The 20,647-nt window shown below is 39.8% G+C and overlaps 1 protein-coding gene across 1 annotated transcript; it reads right to left on the bottom strand.

The window, feature by feature from the left end:
- Positions 1-3,498: 3,498 nt before the first annotated feature.
- LOC104022383 (pancreatic lipase-related protein 2) lies at positions 3,499-19,754 on the bottom strand. Its single transcript, XM_087766045.1, is given in 13 exon segments — positions 3,499-3,783; positions 4,662-4,824; positions 6,612-6,723; positions 8,129-8,258; positions 9,796-9,911; positions 12,052-12,174; positions 12,264-12,383; positions 13,521-13,629; positions 14,573-14,707; positions 15,663-15,788; positions 17,855-18,009; positions 19,467-19,515; positions 19,695-19,754. Coding segments are annotated over 13 exon segments (1,683 nt in total).
- Between the last annotated feature and the right edge of the window lie 893 nt (positions 19,755-20,647).

Genomic DNA, 20,647 nt, shown 5'->3' with positions numbered 1-20,647 from the left:
GGAGGCTTTCTGTATAGGAGCCTTGTCAAGTTTCATCTCTAACAAAGATGAAAGACCAAAAGGACTTGGTGGGCTTATTCCTGCAAATTTGTGGTTCATTTACGAGGATGTTATCAATATATTCTAGGATATTAGAGTAGCATGAAAAAATCTGAAAAATCACAGAAATAAAATAGATAGAATCAAAAGTGGGAAGAGAGACAGCTGCATAAAGTGAATGTTGACATCTCCGCCTATTAGTTCTGTTTAATTAATTATTTAATTAAGTATTCTTATGCTTTTGGTTCTGGGCTCACAAATATTTATGAGGGACATTTTAGGCTCTGCTTTTTGGAAAGAAGAGAGTCTGCTGTGCTATGCAATAGAGTATTTTATTCCTGTTAATGGAGAACTCTGACAAAAATGGTCCTTGGTTTCTCATTAGCATACCTGCATATATCACTTTATGACAAGCATACTGTTTCTCCTAAAATGATTTTTCTGATGTCACATATAGAGCAAATACTGATGATGTAAGTGGAGCAGAGAGTTGGTATTCTGGACTAATTATTGCTGTTCCCTTCTTCTACAAAAGATTTAAGAGGTTCGTTTGTATGTGTGTTTGTTTTACCTTGCCCCATTGCCAAAAGAGTGTCATGAGAGAGAAAAGGGACTGAGGCTGAATGCTTTATAATGGCTTTGTTAGTAATTTACCTTTGGCATAATTTTTGTAGTGAACAAATGCTTAAGGAGTATTACATGAAATTTGTATTTAATTCTGAAGCACTCATAGTGTTGCAGAACATTTAAATAATGCAAAAGACTGAATGCAAATCATAATATGTCCTTAAAAACCCTAGACAAATGAATCACATTTGATTAAAAAAAGCGCTACCTTTCAGCGTGACAGCCAAACATATCAAATGGTGCATCTCACTTGACATTCTAAAGGTGCAATTTAAATTGTTCTAAAAGCTGGCTTACCTTGCTGTGGAGATCTGAAAGAATTACCTGTTCCAGTCTTTGTCAAAAGTAGATTGTCTTGTGAAATATCAAACCCTTGTATTTTTTTGGACTGGCTTCATTAATACAAACTGATAGTATCCAAAGGTTTCATACAAGTAACAATTTTCATTTTTAAATACAGAAGGAAACAGGAGGAAGACTATTTGCTACCAGCAACACAGAGCTGCTGTCAATGTTTTTTTCACCTTTGACGCCTAAAAAGGAATCTCTCTTGCTCTGTCTATAGATGTAGTCACAAAGAAGTGCTGTGTTGATGTTTACTATACTAAAGAATGAAAATTAACTCAGGAAACAGTATATGACAAAAATGCAAAACAGAACAACACCAGGGGAAGAAATTAATGCAATATTTTATTCTTAGCTGAACTGATTGGGTGAGAAAATGTATATTTTTAAGTGGTCTAATCAGCTGGACCACATTTGTAGCAGTAGTCATCAGCCCATATAAGCTGTTATGTTTTGTCAGAACACTGTTGAAATCAATAGCTTAAAATTAAACAAAATGAAAGCTTGAATTTTTGAACGTAAGAATATGATTTATTATTCATAAAAACTCAAATTAATTTTTAGAATTGCAAAAGTGGCACAGCCAAGTACAGAGGCAGGAGGGGACGGGCTTTATAGAAATCTTGAATTCAACAGGACGTTGCTTCCTTCTTGTGAGAAGCGATGGCCTGTATTGCACTGCTCGCACTGCTGTCTCATGTCGTAAAATCCGATGACCCAATCCAGTGCCTGGCCCTGCTCAACACTTTTTCGTGACCCTGAGGAAAATATTTACATTTCTTTTGCTTCAGTTCCTGACTATAAGAAAGGGAAAAGAAGTCTTCCTTTCTCCCTCCCTGAGTCTCCTTTATTTGTGGAACTCCGGGGCAGAAAGCCATGCCTGATTTATGAAGGACGTTAAAGATGGTGTAATTACTAGCTACAGATATTTCTGAACTGCGTAGAAGTACCTGGGGTGTTGTTTTGTAATTCTCCAGGGGAGCGCAGAAGAGGGAAGTCCCTACTTACACAAGAAGGAGGTCTTGCCTAAGGAGTTTCCCTAGGGGGTAGAGGAGGATGAGTTCCCTCCTCGGGATGGTTTCTGGATCCTACTGTGCACGGGTGGAGATCGTAAGGGTACTGAAGCAGTGAGTCTGAGAAGGTAGACAGCTGATTTGTCAACTTTGCTGCAAAGCTCCTAAGCAAGCTCCTCTGGCAAATGTCATAGGAGGTGACTGGATTCTGACATCTCGAAATTATTGCTGCGTAATTTGAAACACACCTGTTCATCACTCATATTTAGCCATTTAGCCTTGTGTAACACGTCTCATTAACACCTTCTGGTATAACCTCACTGGAAGTATTCTGGAATAGCTAGTTGTTAGGATGGGACAAAACAGAGTTGCCCAATGTGATTCACACATGGGGTTTCTGCACCCAAATGATAAACCTCACATTAGATTTAAAAATTAGCTGTATGTCTTAGACTACAGTGGACAATTAAAAACCAAAAGAATTTTTGTGGGCAGCTTGTATTGAAACAGAAACAATCTTAGCTTTTTTTGGCTGATGCTGATAACTCTTGGTAGTCTGTTTTTGTTATCCGGTATAATTAAAATGGTGCTAAATTTGGGGGGGCAATGCTATATGCTAATGCAAGTAATGCAGCTCAGGCCCAGCTTCAGTGGCTTCAGAAAGGTAAGGTAGAGGTGGAAAATTCAGCTTCACCAGTAAAGAGAAAATAGTTACTTTGAAGGCTGCCAGAAAATTGCAGATCCTCAATAGCTCAACATAGTTTTGATAAAGGAGATTCCTGTTTCAGGTATAGCGAAAGAATCTCAGCTCACCCAGTGTTCAGAAGAGCTGAATAGGGCACATCAATGAGTTCTTCCCCAGGAAAAAGGCAACAATCAAATATTTTGCTGTACATTAGACTGTCCTGCTTGACACATGGTGAACTTTGATGGTAGAGTTTCTCAAGGTCTACTGTACAACTCAGTACGCAGTCCCAGCTCCTAAGCAGTCTTTTGGATGTGCTGAGAAAATGGTGTTTAAATGTATTCTTCAGGAAGGAAGGACATGTCAGGCAAAGCCATTCAAACTCTGATCATTTTTGTATTTAAAATTATTCCTCAGACTCCTGACATAGAAGCAATCAGATGCTTCTGAAAGCACAAAAGTGTCCTTTTCTTGAAGAAGTAGGCACTATTAAAGAATTTGGCTGTCTATGCTCCTTTTTTCTTTTCTCACCCTCTTTTTTATTTTATCTTTTATTTTTCCCTTTTTTTCTTCTTTTTTCTTTTTTTTCCATCTTCCTTCTTTCCTTTTTTTTTTTTTTCTTTTTTTTCTTCTTTTTTTTGTTGCCTCTTTTTGGATGCTCCTCCTAAGATAATTAAGTGTATTTCAAAGGGGAATTGGCTAGGACTTTTTTTTTTCCTAGTTTATTATTTTCCCCTTGACTCTGAAATATAATCACACCGCATGTGTGTGTTACTAGTAAAATACATGTTAGCTGTCATTGTAACTGGAATTCACAGAAGTATAACTCCCCTGTATGGATAAAAGCTGACGACACTCATTTGGAAATAGAGCTTTTGTAGTGGGCTGGGCAAGTTTTTAATAATTTATTGAAGGAGCTGTGTTAATAGTTTGCTGCTGACTGGAGAAGTGTCCTCTTCCAGGCGGTGAGGGTTGCCATGGTGGACAACCACGGCATTCCTCGCCGAGCCTCAGCAAAGCGCCAGGGCTTGCCACGTGCTCTGCTGTACAGTTCCATAGCCGCAGAACACAGACCTGGCGAGGGAGGAAGAGTTTAAGGAAATATTTTTCAGCACAATGGGACATTTTCTTAGCAGCAGCCCAAGATAATCAATAGAAATCCTATTTGTATTTCATGTTAGGTCAAAGCATGAGTTCTAGTAGACTGAGAACATAAGGTGTGTGTTATTAAATGATTTTTTAAAGAATTACTAGTTAGTGACTAATTATTAAATTTTAAGATGTGTTTGCCTTTATGCTCAGACCCCATCAGCATTTTAATTTGGACCAGGAGCGCACTTTTGAAGGGAATCTCTCACTCCATTTTCCCAACTTACCACACTTTTGTTTACATGACACAGTGGTGTCGGGACACATCAGCTGGATTCATGTTGGTTAAAACTAAACCAAGAGGCGTGCTCCAGGAGTGCGCCTAATGTACTGCAGATGCCAGTGGGTGCCCAGTCCATGGGATCAGGCTGGAGTCAGCCTAAAGCACCTTGCCAGGGCAAGTATACTGGGGCACTGAGCAGAGCTGTTTCTGATGTGCTGTGCTACCTGCTAATGCAGACGAAGGCACATGAAACTGCAATTTAGGAGAAAAACTTGTACCTTTCTTACAAATGCAGTGCTACACCCCCCAGAATTTCAGATTTGATATCTCTGTTCTTTGGGGAAGCCTAGCTGCAGTGCTGAGCTGGTAGGAGTAACAGTAGTCAGCCAAACACCCAGGTACTGCCATGAAATTTGGATTAGGCTCTTATTTTCCGTAGTTAAACCCACTTGTTTTAAGGGGCATGATACCATGCAAAGGTGTTTTGGGTATTTTTTCCCTTTTTCTATTTTTTTTTTGTTTGTTCCCCCCCCCCCCCCAGACCCACAGAATGGAACACCATTAGACTGTGTACTCACACGTTTCTGTTTTCCCCAGATATTACTGTGACTTCTTCAGCTCCCATGCAGCCTCCCTGTACATGACCTAGATGCTTTTTCCAGAGAAACTCAACTTTTGAAATGTTCCCAGGAATTTCTGTATCAATATAGTTCAAGTATGTGTTGCCTGGTTTGAACGTTCCCCTGCCAAAAGAACAGAAGTCGTGCTCTGTGTTCTTTACAAATGAGGAAAAAAAAGCTACAGTTTAGGCAGAAAGGGAGATGAGCTGTGGGATGCTATGAGAGTTAAAGCCTTGAATGCTATCGGTATAATTTTATTACATTTTTTTTCAAGAATTACCAATCAGGGATGTTAGGCAAAATTTTAGGTTAGAACATGTTCTTGGAGAATATGTCCCTTGGGGAATGCACAGGGCTCTTGATGCAGAGCCTCACACAGATCTGAGGCTTTCAGCTCAGGCAGTAGGGGATCATGTCTCAGGTCCAGAAAAGTTCTGTCCTCTCGGCTGACTAGTCATTCAAGCCATGTAGCCAAGTCCTTTATAAAGTCCTTGGACCTTGGATTTTTCGTACATAAAATATATTAAATACTTTTTTGGGTAAACATTGTAACAAGGCTAAACTTAAAGATTAAAAAAAAACCCACAAAAAATATATGTAATGCACTTTTCATTTAACCTTTTTTGTAAGGATTAGGAAGGAATGTCTTGTTGACATTTTGGTTGATTTCTTCCTCCAAATCAGTAGTGCAATTCTTTGCCTTCCCTGAAGCTATTGTGGTGGTGCTGAGGCTACCTCACCTCTCCCAGCATGATTTATCCTGCATACCTGGAGGAAGTTCTGAGGACTAAATGTCACTTTTTTCCCCCTTTGGCTGAAGTCTGTGGTGCAGATACCAGCTAGGCAAATTGGTGAAGGCCACAAAGTCTCTGTATTAACCTTGCTTGAGAAAGCAGAGGAAACACCATTCCTGCTTATTTGGGGAGGTTATTGTGGATCCCACTACACACTTTCAGCCGATCAACCCAATGTATAGACTTGTTGGTACCTAAGGAGGAGATAGCTTCTCAGAGGGATCTACAGAAGTATGCAAATGACTTAGTTGCTTAAATTCCTGTGCCTTTCAGGATGAAAACTCTAGATTAGTTAGCCCTGCCTTTGTCAGTATTTAGTATTTATTCTAGACATTATTTTTGGAAAATGAGATCTATCTTCAAATAAGTCCAAGTCAAAAAGTTCTCTCAGTGTTTCTGCTTGCTCTCAACCATGAAGAAAATTGAAAATTATAGTTTACATTTGTGCCTTCTGTGGTATCAGTGTTCATTATAATAGAATGCACATTACAGTGTGACATTAACATAGAAATTACCTGTAGGTGTATCGCTACAGTAGTGTATTTACAACCAAAGGTACTCCTGGTACAGACCAGTAACAGGGCTATGATCAAACACAAAGGAGGCTGGTTCTACAATATTTAAACTGTGCGCTTGATAAGGATAAGTTTATGAGAATTAAATTCACATTTACTGGAAAAAGCCAGGCTGAGCAGACAGGAATCCCAGCCTCCAGCACAGTTCATAAGCAAGCTGCAACTTTCTTACTCACATATTCCCTAGTTGAGGGAATGATCAAATGTATGGTCGTACATCATGCAGTTCTTTGTCTTCTCAGAGATCACCAAATGGTGTTTGAGCCCAGCAGTAGCCACAGAGCTCTTTGCTCTTGCCCACTTTGCTATGCTAACTGTCATCCTCAGAAAAGAAAATAAAATACAGAGCAAGAGAGACCAGTAAGCAGATTTTGACCACAATCTGTAGCATGGGGAACTTCAACCACTTATCAGCTACTTTTGTTACCAGGGTAAATCACGGATCATGTAGGACAAGATGAGACATGTAAAAATAGCTGTGTATAAATTCAACATGATAAAAATGATAGAGCCATTTTTTCAACAGTCATGTTAAACTTACTTGTCAATTGTGTATTTTTTCCTGATCCCATTAGTTCCAGTCAAGGCTACGTCTATATTTCCCTTCATGGTTTCTGTTGCAGATACTCTGACACATATCTTTTTTCGCCAGCCTTTGAAAGCAAAATGAAATAGATTACGGTTGTAAGGAGATTTCTTTCCTAATGGTAAAACTTTTTATACGTCTCAGTGTCTTTCAGGAAGAGGAATGTATTGCTCAAATGCGCTTGTAAGCAAACAAAATGTCACTCTTTATTAAGGAAAATGTTAGTTCTGCGTGATTCTGGTAGTAATTTCCTTGACAGCGGTCCAAATAGCAAATGCAATCTTTGCTGACCTACTGACTATGCCAAGTATTTAGTCTGCCATGGCCAATACTGCACCTTGCTCTTCCACTTGGTCTCACTTTCAATTTTGTAATTTCTTACACTTATGGGCACTTTGGGGAGTCTCATGGGTAGCATGTTAGGTCTCAACTATGAAGTGAAGTCCACTGGACTGCTGTGTTGTTAAAGATATATTAAACAAAACCAGCAGCTTTCCCAGGATGATCCCCATATACAGAGTGTTTAGCGTTTTTCTTATACCTGTGCACAGCCTAAGAGCTGTCAGGAGACCCTGTCATCCCACATGTCTTTCTAAGGCAGAAGCGGGGTCTCAGATGCAATAGCATATGCTGATTTCAAGCAACCAGGTTCGGTAAATTTTCGTACTGGCTTTAATTCGGGCTGTTAAAAGGAGCATCTCTTCACCCACTTCATAAGGTTCTATTTGGGTTCAGGCTATAATTTCTAGCAACTCAACAGTTTATAAATGTTGAAATTAATGTGTTCATTCAGATTTGAGAAATGGCTAGTTTCTCTATACTTTTTTAGTTTTTAGTTTCTTTATACTTTTTTACTTTTTGCTCTTATGGAGACTTGATATAAGATTTTTTTTTGTTGTTGTTCTTAATTTTGCTTTCATATTTTAGTGCCTAGTGAATAAAGACCCTCTCTCATTTATTGCCCTTGCAGTTCATCACCTGTGATGGATTACAATTTTTTATGAATTTTCTTATTTCCCAGTTCTGTGGCTGCTTCTACATTAATCACAATTAAAACTATACTTCTTATTACTCCCTGCCATCTTGACTTGGTGAGCTTTGCAAAAATATCCTGAAATGATCCAGTTTTATAAATTTTTGTCAATAAAAACAATGTAACATTTTTTGATTTCAAATTTTGCACTTTCAACATAACATTCCTCCAGCGTTCAGCTTTATAGAATTTTTGAATCTAATTAACAGAATTTTAGCATGGTTTCTAACTTGGAGGTCAGCATCAGTTGAGCTGCTTCTATAATTATCTCAGCCTTTCCCAGATAATGCTGGTACTGCATGTTCCTGACACCTGAAACTCTAGATTTTGTGCTAAGTGCCACTCATTAACTCCAGCAGCTCTCCGTGGAAGTGTCAGATATTTGTTCACACATAATTCATCGCCACTTTAGCATTCACCACCCAAAAGAAGCACTTACGAGCATATGGAGGGGAGGGCCCTGTGTTTAAATAAACCTTTTGCTGTTCTTTTTCAGTTTTATGTGAAAACTTATCAGCATAATGACCCATCAGTGGGCATCCTTCCTTCGGACATGGGAAGCAGTCTCCCTGGGGGAAAATAATAATGTGTGTTACAAGACATTATCTGTTTCAATCCCACTTCTTAAAGTATAAGAAATTAGGGTATTTCAGCTTTTTCCCAGCTTTTTTGAAAAGGTACTTGCTTCTGAGTTAGGATCATATCTTCAGTGTTTATTGGTGTGGTGAAAAAAGGAGCCGAGGTGGTCAGTCACCTTTTTTCATCTGACTGAAAATCGACGAGAAACAGGTTGAAAATCTGGCCTAATTCCTTATGCTCTTGCAGAGAGCATAAGTAAATACCTTAATGCATATTACCTGATGTGTAAAATACAGGTAATATGTTTATCTTTCACAGGGCCCATTGAAAGGCTGTCTGCTAATTATTATGGGTGGCTAACCATATTTGCAAGCAGGTCTGGCTGGATATCTCATTCATATGGTAAAGATATTTAAGTTTAGGAATACTGAAGCTTGGGCTCTCACTTTGGAATGTGTTCTGTCTGCTTTTCAGCCTTTATTCCCATGCAGAATCTTAATGAAATTCATCTACCTACATAGATCAAACATTCAGATCAAGACCTTGATGTCCATTAAACTAAAAAAAAAAAAAAAAAGAGAAGCATGTATGTTTTCGGTGAAAGTGATTTAACTACAGTTGGAAAAAATAGTATTGTTACATTTAGTTCAATTTTGATATTTGGGATGTTCTGTAGGAATTGGTATTTGCAGATCTTTGGCTAGTTGGGCATTAAATGAATAAAAGGCTAAATGATCATCATTACTTGTTCATTATGAGACTGAAAAAAACATTTCCCTCACATCACTAAATTGCACAGGGTTCATGTTTTCAAGTCCTGAATTACATCAAAGTTTCAAGTTACGTGGCAACATTGCTACAAACATTAACAAGTTTTCTGCAGTATTGTAGTCATTCCTTTTGGGAGTAGTTGGAAATAAATTCAGACTTGTCTTCCTTCTTGACCAGCCCTCAGTTATATTGCCAGAATTGGTCCACTAAAAGCCCAGTTATATCAGGCATGAGACACCAGGACATTATGCTGCTTGCTTTCTTGTGCCACCTGAGGGTTGTGTGAGCAATGCTGTGCTGTATAAATATCTCCTCTGCCCTACATACTGTGGATGTTTATTGTTTATACAGATGTTTAAACATGTCTGGAATCCAGAGGCTGTCCTCTTGGTGATGGGTTTCACCAGGTTTAGATGGACTTCCCTCAACCAGACCGAGTGTCCCTTACTGCTGACCTATGCAAAGGCTGAACCCAGCCACTGCCTCTCGTTGCCCTCTTACTCAGCTCTTGGTATCTCCCTTTGTAACTCTTTTTGGTGTTTGCATTTATTGACTTATTTTCTTCTGGATCTTTTCTTTTTTGGACTTTTCTGCTTTTATATTTTGCCTGGTTTTTGGGTATGGTCTGGATGAGGGTGGTCAGTGGGTCCGCATAGCCCCCCTGTATCCCATGATCCAGAGCGTAGAAGTTGTCCCAGAAATTATTAAGAAAGGCAGGGCTATAACCCCTCAGATAAATATGTACCTGGCACTTACCAATACAAATGCTTGATATGTTTCACACTGATACCCAACAAATCCATTGGGAATGATAATACTCTCAGCATAATATCGGAGACTTCTTTTATGTCCACATCCGATAGATCTATATTCTGGGAAAAAGCCCAGGTAAAAAAGATTAAAGCTATATATTAACATAAAGTCCATGCCAAAACAACACTTGTGGGTCTTTTTTCCTCAAAAGCATTTGTACATGTAGCGAACTCTTTAAAAAAAAGTAATAATTAAAATATGTTTAAAGTGTGAATTACTTGGTTTTACAGTAAAAAGTGTACTTATGGCTACATATATTTTTTCGATGGGGAAGAGCTAGGTTCTAATCTACGTGTCCCTGTGCTCATGCTGAAGTTAACAGAGGTAGAGATGCACCAAGGTGGACTTGGTGCACCTTCCTGTCCTGCTGCGGGTACTTAACTGTATTTTGTAAAACCACCGTTTCCACTCATTTCTAGAATTAAAGGGAATTGTAGTAATGATTTTAACTTCAGTGATGATTCTGTGAAATGCTCTGAAAAGCAAGATGTTTGGCAATGCATCCTTGATTTTGCCAGAATTATTTGAAACAAGTACATTTTCCCATCAGAGTGAAATTTATAAGCAGTCAGTGCAGGAAAGAAGAAAGTGTCACTTGGACTATATTAACAGGCCCCTTGTAACAAGTATGGTCTTCATTGCCTCTGAAGTCTGTCCTTTATCAAAGCACAATATACCAAAGTTAGCTTGTATAAAAATAGGCTCTACTCTGCTTCAGCGTGTGTGAGGGCTCACCTAATCACAGGGTGAAGTCTTGGAGGCACTGAAGTAATTGCAAGCTGGCACAGTTTATAGTGAACTCAGAATTTCTCCTACTGTCAATATTTATGCATCTTAAAGACAGACCAGTTGGTATTGACCAGTTGACACACATTGTTCTTTACATAAGGAAAGAAAAAAAACACACCCGTTGAAAAGTGTTTTTGTCTGTTTTTCTTGAAAATAATCTGTATCATCAAGGCTTCCTGAGTATGTTTTCTTTATAGTTCCTTCTTTAAATCTAACTCAGAAGGGTCTGTGCTTTTAACTTTAAAAACCTCAGCTCTTATGGCTGACTGACTTTGTGCTAGTGCCAAATTCACTTAACATCTATACAATGGGAACATAATACTCCTCTCCCTACTCCATCAAAAGCCGTAGAAAGAAGTTACCAAATAGCATTTCTAAAGCACTTCATACATAAAAGCACTACATAAATGTAAATATTATCAAACAGAAGAGATATGCATGAAGTAAGGTTTAACCAAGAGGCAGGAGTTAAGGCTGTCTCTATTTTTAGGAGCTGCATGAACAACCAGCTCCATCTACTTGTGTTCGATAGAGCTGAGCTTCTCCTTCACCACAAAACATTGCAAACAGCCTTGTGAAACGCCTCTGGAAAATATTTATTTTTTTTTCTGAAAATGCAGACATTCTTATGCAGTCCGATTGGAAGGTGTTTTGGTTCCAAGTGACTTTGTGCACAGCCAGCTTTCAGTCCTCTCTGTTACTAAGTTCTCCAGCCAGTTCTAAGACAGAGTATTTTTGAAAGCAAATTACTTAACTAGTGGTAGGGACTTCAAAACATTTAGCTGTGAATAACAGATGCTCTCATTTCTGTAGGTTAGGATCAGAAGACAGGATTTTGAGGATCTATTGTACTGGATCCCAGGGTAATTCTGATTAACTGCCCAGCTTTCTTTGAAGAACATGAACTATCAATGGAGCAGTCATTTTATCTTCTTCTATATTTTTAACCTTGTGCTGTTCCCTTTGAAGACACTAAAGCTGTTAATGGCCTGGATGAGTACGTCTAACCCCAGTAATATTGGGACTGATGTCTTTCTGGGGAGAAGGGAAGCTCAGATTTAAAAATACCCATTTTTGGATTATTCCTGAATGAAATTTTACCAGTCCTTCATGTGTGGAATTCCCACTGAGGCCAGTCTGTCAGCACAGTGGCAGGCTCTTATAGGGGCTGGGATGAACAAGTCTGCATGCTTTAACTGATGTTTCTATCTGCAATTTGCCTTGGTTAGTATAAAAGAAAATTGGAGGGTATTTCACAGGCAGCTTTAAATCTCCCACTTTTGAGCAGTCTTTCCCTACTCCAAATCTGAGCTATATAAATAATATATACATTCAAAAAGCTTTACCTTAGCCTAGTCTTTATTTCTAACTGTAGCTTATAATAGAGGTATTACTTTAATATATATGCACCTCTCATAAGGTGATTGATATTCCGAGTTGCGGGAGGTACTCGAAGCTGCTTGCATCCTGGCATCTTCTTCCCGCCATTTGGGTAAAAATCCAGGTGGCCACAAGTCTGAAGAATCCCTGGAGCTGAAATGCACAGTGAATTGAGGCTGATCACTCCCAGGTGTGCTGTGGCCAACCTCTGCGTTGGTGTCAGTCTTTGCGTGAAAACTTACCAAAGTCAAAGAAAAGATGACCAGCGTGAGTATGAATTACATCAACAAATTTTGCATCTGAAGGATCCAGCCTAACCATTGTGGGAGTATACTGGAAAAGGGGCCCAGCTGGATCCAAACCTAAATAAATGGAGATATGTCTGATTGAGTAAATAATACTATATGCGTGTACACTGTATGTCATTACATTTCTGCCTTTACTCCACATATAAAAATCTATTTTGTGGTCCACAGCCAGCAAAACAAGCAGGGTTTTAATAGAAAGATGGCTGGAGGCATTTCAGCACAGTAAAATGCTGAAGGGTGCTTGGCTTACTTTTGGGGAACAATGTTATAAGAAGAAGTGTTTTGGGGCTTTTTTGCATGTTAGTGAAGAATATGAAATCTTGATATGTTAGTCTGAGCATGTAGATTTGTTTGAGAATTTTTATTTGGTCAAAAATCTATTTTTATTTCCAAAAGAGCTTGGTTGAAAACGTTACCCCTTCAGTGTCAGTGAGCTCTCTTTGGGGCTAAAGCAAGAGTTCTGATCCCAGTTGCCCTGAACTGCTTACGTGACTGCTTACTGCGTGCACAGCTTAGTCAAAGCAATGCCTGTGCAGAGAAAAGAACTGACTGGAGGAGAAAGGAAAGCAGAAAATAGTGAGCCTTTAAAAAAAAGTGATATGCGAGTGTGTCATGACACTGTGTCTCTCTGTGTAGCTATGTGACTAACAGCTTTCTTCCTTTTCAGGGTGTTCATGGCTATTTACTGATTCATGCATACTAGATCTAGGGTTTTTAACTTTTCATTTCAGATTTTCAATCTTTTGAACTGCTGAAAAGTCATGTTAGAGTGGGCTTTTAAAACCAAATATGACAATGAGTTGCTAGTGTTTACAAGTCTGTTATTCCTCATGTAATACAGTATTTTGTTCCTGTTCGTTTATACCATTAAAAATCATAACCAAGTGCTCCCTGGGACTTGTTGTGATTTGTGAAAAGTGACCTCTATTTAGCCACAGTCGTGACAGTTAAGCCTTTCTGATCTGTTGCAGTTGAGCCTTTCTCAGAGCTGTGAACGTTGACGTGTGAAATGCACGGCATGTGATAGGACACGGCTTCATTTGTGTGCCATCATCCTAGCTGTATACCGTTAATTATGAGAAACCAGCCCATTGTGGTCTGTATTGTGCGTTTATAAGGCAGCAGTGATTCCTCAGTTCTCTTAAGTTGCATGAAAATATAAAGTTTCATCAGTTGAAATAGCTTCAGTACCTGTTATTCTTCCAATGCCAGGTTTCCTTCTCCCTGCCTCCCCTGCGGCATGTGCTCCAAGACTGTGGCCGATTAAATGAACGTTGGCAGGAGAGTAGCCATAGTCTTTCTGTAAAGATGCATGGAAAGGAAAAAACAAGCACGTTAAGTGGGGGATACAAGCCTGTGGCACTGCATGACGGCCCCATGTTGTGCCAGGGCATGGCCAGAGCAGCGGGCAATGGAGGGAGTGTCTTGGGTGGGAAGTTACGGTTGCGGGTGGTGGGATCAGTACCTAAAGAGAAGCAGTTCCCAACTCATCCCATCCCCTCTTATATCATGCCTCTGGAAGGGAGTAATCTCTGTCAGGAATTGGCCCTTATGGCAGAAAGGGTGGAAAAAGGAATTTCTGCACATAGCTCCCCTACATTTGCTCTGATTGCTTATCCAAAGGGCGAATGACCCCACTGCCTCACCCCTGAACCTGTCTGTCCAGTCAGGATAGTGCTCGGTGGTGGAGTTTTCAGTGCCTTTGTCTGTGGCATACCCTCTGTGTGAATCAAGCAGTCATCCTGCTATGGAGATGCTCCACCGCACAGGTCCTGCAGGACAGGGGGGACCATGGCTGCTGGTGTGCCAGGCCCAGCTGAGGTTCTGCATGGGAAGCCTGACATTGGTGGCTGCAGAAGAGTCGCTTCTCTGTGCTGCCATTCCGTTCTTGCAGGAGGCAGCGTGTGTGACCCACAGAGGGATGTTTTAACCACTCTCCACCATGCCAGTTTTGCTAGACAGTCTCCAATCTGATGCCTTATCCAGTAAAAAGCCCACCATGAGCAAAACTTTCAGAAACTATGGCCTGTCAGCCTTTAGGGATGTGCTTATCTGTGGTCTGACACTGACGTAGGTATTTCCATTTGTGTGGGATTAGAGACTTTTTAGGACATTTTCAGCCGTGTTATTGAGTACCTCTGTACTTCCTGACTCTATTGCATCAAACCTCAAGGTGCCACCTTGAACGCAGCCTTTACCATACGGACTATGCACTGGCTTTCACGTTCCACGGATACTTGTACCTCAAGAAAGTTCACCAGATATGCCAGCTCAGCCCCCACAATGCGGACGTTGTTAACTGCGTCAGTGTACAAACCACTAGAGCCACCTCTCCAGTCAGTCAAAATGCAGTTCACGTCTTCAGTGTGAAACATGGACTGGTGGAGAACATGAAAACAGGAGAACAGAAGCAAACAAGCATAAATTACAATCGTAGCAGGGTATATGCAAACAATATTTTGTTTTGCTATAGCTGGGGACTCACCTTGTTTGTGTGACTGGTAAAGACACATCTTTAGTATATTAATTGCTACTAATACTTAAGAATCAACACAAGGAGGCGGGGTGGAGCCAGTGATTTGAACACTGTATAAAGACACACAGAAGCTTGCTTCAGTTCTTTTTTCCATTACAGAGGCTTTGGTACGGTTTAGGGTATCAACTTCTCTTAATGACAGTACCCCAGTTAGAAAAAGAGGATAGTACGACTCCTTTTTTATTGTCCAGTCTTTATTCTTCAAAATTTGTATGCTTGGATCATTTAAAAGGATTCACAAATTTGTGTTCATATGCTCAAATTTTTCAGCCCCAAAGTTCATATATTTTAACCAGAATATTCTATTTATACACTTCTGGCAATGGAACATTCTGATTTTTCATTCTGAAACAATTTCATTTTTGAAATGTGCCTAAATAAAATGAAACCAATCTGCTGAGCAAAGCATTTTGGTTTTATTAGATCAAATGCCTCACTCAAACTGAAAAGTTTATTTTGACTTTTTGCTGAGGTGAGAAAAATGACTTTTTTCCCCTTTACTATTGGCAAGGAATTGAAAAATCAATTAATTATAGCTTTCTCTGTGGAGGTGAATGCAGCAAAAGGGCATTTAGCAGAAGGCTGAAGTGCACTATACGCATAGCTAGGAAGAAGAGGGGGGTCATGTGGAACTGAGCTTCATTCTGAGGTTGTTTCCCCTCATATATTCCCTGAATTAACGACAGAACAGAGGTGTAAATTTTACGTGGGAATTTTAAGCCAGTTAATGGGGTGGTGTGGATATTTGCACTTCCAAATACAAGTAAAATGACTGTCAGACAATAGTCATACCATACCCTGCATATATTTGTTATCCAGGGGAGGTCTGCTCCAGCAAGATGGCCATGTATAATGAAGCGAGTTTTCCTGTGTGTTCGGAAATTTGAAGCTTTGATAGTTGAAGGATTTGTAGCAGAAATTTTCTGTGTCAAAAAAAAACAACCAACAAACAACACAACAAGGATGTACTGCTCCGTGTGCATTTTGATACAGGGTAAGAGTACCCCAATGGTTAAGGCATAGTTCTGGTCTCTGAAGAGAGGGGTCTTGTTCCTCACTTGTAAACTGCCTTGCTGGGGGATATCTATTAATCGCTTCAATAAATGATGCATTTCCTCTAGTTAATTGAACTAATGATACTGGCATCTTTTGCACAATGCTTTGAGATATACTGGTACAACATGCCAAGTAAATACAAGATTTTATCAAACTTGGCCATAGAAGCACAAAGATAGCATCTTCTGCAAGGTATTATGTGGTCGACTTTGAATCTATACCTATTTTTCTTTCTTTTTTCTTTGAAGATAAGACCTTCATTGCTACGCTTATTTATATTTTATGAGAAAGACCATCAGGCTTACAACGCCAGAGGCTGTCGGTATTTTGGGGTTTATTAAGAAGGAAGGCATTATTTTCTTTTAAAGGAATTCTGAATACTGGGTTGTTTTGAAACTTGCCTCTTACTTACTTTTTGTTATGGTTTTGTAAGCTTAAAAGGGGATGTCATGCACTAATTAGCACACATCTCACCTTCAGTGAAAGACTGATTAAAGTTAAAACCTCATAGGCCCTCTCAGCTAGAGATATTGGACTTGTTCTGAGGTGACTCAAAGAGGAGAAATCATTAAACACCTCCACTGTTTGTGACTGCCATTTGTGTAAAAAAGACAACTATGAAGCCTTTTTCATGTACTGTAAGCCAACAACAGCAACAATTTGCCCCCTTCCCTTTTCTTATTAATTTGCTTCATTTTTCTTGCTCTTTGTCCTAGTGAAGTTCACACTCTCTGATGGTCATTTCTCTTCTTTCACCAGACTGGTCTATAGCTCCACAAAACTGCTTCATGCTGTGGATGAGCCCAGCCCAGATACTTCCAACACCTCGAGCATCCTGCTGGGAGCTTTTCCCAGCACTTGCTGATCTTCAGAGGAAAGGGCTGACACGCTGCTGGCGTCTGTCAGTATGTTCCCATTTGATCCATCTTAGAGTCCTGCAGGCTCCTTTTAACTGCTTCCATTTGTCACTCTGTCAGTCCAGAGCTTCCTCTCGCTGCCACTGGTTTGCAGATGTTGTAGATAACCTCACCTTTTTACTTTTTTTCTTCCATACAGCTCCAGTCTGCTGTCCCTGTGCTTCTCTACCTGATGTGTTTTCATGAGGGATAGCCTGGTTCAACTCTCTGTAAGACAAACCTCTAAGCTCTATCTTCCCACGTCTTTTTCTTTAGCTTTTTAGTCTTCATTTTCCCTCAGTCCCATTCTTCCAAAAAACGTTTAATATTTGTTTATTTCTTTATCCATTGTAATTTAATTATCTTTTTGCTTGTTCCCTCCTTTTTCCATATATGATTTCATTCTCTCCTTCATTTTTCTTTAGTCTCCTGTTTTCCTTTCTAAGCTTTCCTTTAATTTTTCATCCTATTTTCTTTCCCCTCTCTGGTGAACATAGATACTTTCTCTTCTGATCTTCACTCTTAACTATTTACCTGCCCTTAGGGCTCAGTGTTGGCCACCACATAAGCAGAGCCTCTGAGACCAATCGTATGTAGTTCAGAGGACCTAGTCATCGCATGTATGAACCAAATCCCTGAGTCGTGTGTATGGGCCTGAAATATGGTTTTAAGCTGGAGACACACAGGAGCCAAAACTGAGCTTTCCTTTTGTACTGCCTTCCCTACCTCTGGCTTTGTAATGCTAAACTGAAACTGAATTTGGGCTTAGCATACAGAAGTATATAAAATATATCCAAAATATCTTAGATGACTTGTGTTAGAAGGCTGTGATTAGTATGTTGTAAATATACCTGGCCTGTCAGAGAGCTGAAATGAGATGAAAGGAAACTCGGATGGACTGTTCATGGAGTGCGTAATGTAGAACTGGGGCCTCTCCTGGGAGACTTTGAGGGAAAATACGGGAGAAAAGAAACTGTCTGTATAATTTGTTGAAAGTGTAGTACACTATCAGTTATTAAAACAAAGCAGTTTCTTACTTGATATTTCATGATGTTGTCTCTGGTGTAAAGGAGAAAATTGGTGTTTACAGCTTCTGGAGAGCTGGGCAAGCCTGCTAGTTGTCTCCCTGGGATCCCAGACCAAGGGGGGCTATCCGTAAAGCATCCAAGCCTTTTGTAGCAAACTTCCCTTCCTGGGGTACGCAAAGAAGAATGTTAGTGCTCTGGGAACACAGCAGGTTAGGCTACTGCCAGTTTACAAGAAGCTGGCAGGATAATGTTTAGACCAGGGAAGTGGAAAATGGCTGATTCAGATTAGGATGGCTCCTGTGTTCCTTTTTCAGTCAGGGGCTCTGTTGCACTTCTGTGCCTTGTGCATGTAGCAGGGACTTGAACTTCAAGACCAATTCCTGTTGCAAACACAGTGTAGAGCTCAGTTTGGTGATCTCATGACTTATTTTGTCAAACATATTGTTACACAGCCATCGGAAAAAGACAATAAAATTGTGATCCTTTATGGATCTAGAGAACCAAGTCAGCTTTTGCTGCCAGCACAGAGCAGTCCTTCAAATTAATGCTAATGCTCCAGGGATTATCTAAATTGTTATTTCTTGTGCAACGATTCATGAAGGAGTAAAATGAAACTAAAACATTAAAATAGATACCTCTGGTTGCTCCATAGCGTACACTAAACACCTCCCTTATTTTTTATCACTGTAAGATTTTAGTGGAAGCAATGAAGTGGAGTCTGAGTGGAAGCCTAGAGCAAAGCACAGCCTCAGAAGTGTGGTCTGTGCCTGAAGGATTAGAGTTTCCCAATTTCTATTGTGGCTCTAATACAGTAATGATGCAAATATGACATATGGGTGTTGCCATTAAATGCCATCCTTACCCACTATTATAGCACAACAGTTGTGAAATCCCAAATAATTTTTATTGCTATTAAAAAGCTACTGAAAACAATGAGAAACTATTGTTACCTAGGTTAGGTGACAGATCCATACTACATCAGACCGTGACTTACTCTATTCGTTGCTCTGTACGAAACACAGGGGTAGATTGATAGATACTGGAAATACATCTAGAGAAAGGGAAGATTTAATTGTGGAGCTGCAGCTAGAGACTCCACAAGTGATCCAGTCATTTTCCCAGGGGTCCTTCCTCTGATGCCAGTGAACTTTTGGACTGTCTCTTTTTGTTTCTCTCTGCTCTTTCTGTGTGTTTGTCCCTGTTGAACTATTCTTTCCTATTGGTAAAGAGGTGTTTTAGACTGGGACTATTTTCTTGTTCTCTGCATAGCACTGTGAAGAGTAAGTGCCTAGGCTGACATTACAAGTGTTGTAGCTACCATAAATGCTGGTGTGGGTTGAGGGTGGGTAGTGGAAACTATTCTGGAAGAATTTTAGTATCAATTAATATATAAAAATACCTTTCTAATTCCCATTCTGTTTGCTAGCTGGAAAAGCCTTTACAGAATTAAAAAAGTAATAGGTTAAATGCGGGAAAGACATGATGTAACTCAATGTTCCTCATTAATAAGTCTTGTAAATCCATTCCAAAGCAGATCCTTTTTCTAAAATGTAGTTATTCTGGTGTAAGCTGCACACAACAATTTTTACTGTTTATAGTTTTTATCAACTATGTGTCTTACCTCTGACTGCATCAAGAAGAAAAAGAGTAGTGATCCATGCTGCAAACATCTAAAGCAAATAAGAACACGGTTCAAACCTAATTAAAAATAGAATCTGGAATTCACCTAAGGGTTTCCTTGACCCATTTAAAAAAATTATAGTGACCATAGGAGTACTTCAGGCATTTAATGAGTTGGATCCAAAAGAATCAACACTTCCTTAAAGACAGCAGGGTTTCAAGAAAATACCTTTGGGATTCTTTCGGTTTGCCATGGAGATTTTGCATACGTGGGATATCCTCTAAGCATCTCTTAAAGATTGTCTACCTGACTTTGACAAACAGAAGCTTTTTTTTTTCTCTAGAGCTGGAATTTATGGGCAAGCAAATTAAATTCTTAAAGGATTTGCAACAACATTTTTTTACAGAGTGGTTTCTTCTAGCATTTAGTAGAAAAGGTACTCATAGAACTGCTGTTCAGTGATTGTATTTAAAAGAACCCAGGAACAAACTTCATTTGTGTTTCTAAATCATACAGATAGTCTTGAAAACTCATTTTGATCATTGCTATCATCCATGTGCACTTATCAGCCCTGATCTGCTTGATCACTTAATCATCAGCTGATTGGTAAGCATCAGAGTAAGTGGAACCAGTCATTTACTTTGAGGTGAAATAGGGAAAGCCTTTTAAGTGTAGTCTTGCTACTACTACTAGTAACTTATCTTCAAAGGAAAGAAGATCATTCTTAGAAAACTCTAATATCAGGCCCTGATCCTCCAGTGAATCCAGCACAGGCAGAGTCCTGCATCCCCTTCCTGCACTCCCCACCCCTAGTCTCCTCAGTCCCCCCAGTCCCCTGAAGTCAGTAGTACGCTGTTAAGAGCAAAGAGTTCATCCCTGTGAAACCTACTGCAGGTTCAAGCGTGTCCTGCTTCCATCTCCTCTCCCCTAGCCACTCACCAGATACCCCATACCTTATCATGATGCACCTAATTTAAGTTTCTTAGATGCTCTTGTCTCCAATGTATCCCATTTTACCTTGGCAAGGCTCAGAGCAGGTTCTGTGGTCCACCTCTTCGTTGATTGCGGCAAGCCTTGCAGAAGCCCTCTGAGGAGGCTGGAACGAAGCAGGACAGCACTGCGCCTGCCCAAAGAGGGCACATGGCAGAGGGACACTCACCCCGCTGCTGCTGCACGAGGCT

The sequence above is a fragment of the Nipponia nippon genome, unplaced genomic scaffold (assembly GCF_047370975.1).
Source record: "Nipponia nippon isolate SJK-2023a ecotype South Korea unplaced genomic scaffold, ASM4737097v1 scaffold_3, whole genome shotgun sequence".
NCBI lineage: Eukaryota > Metazoa > Chordata > Aves > Pelecaniformes > Threskiornithidae > Nipponia > Nipponia nippon.
Note: the sequence above shows the minus strand (reverse complement) of the source record. Positions and strands in the feature narration are given on the sequence as shown.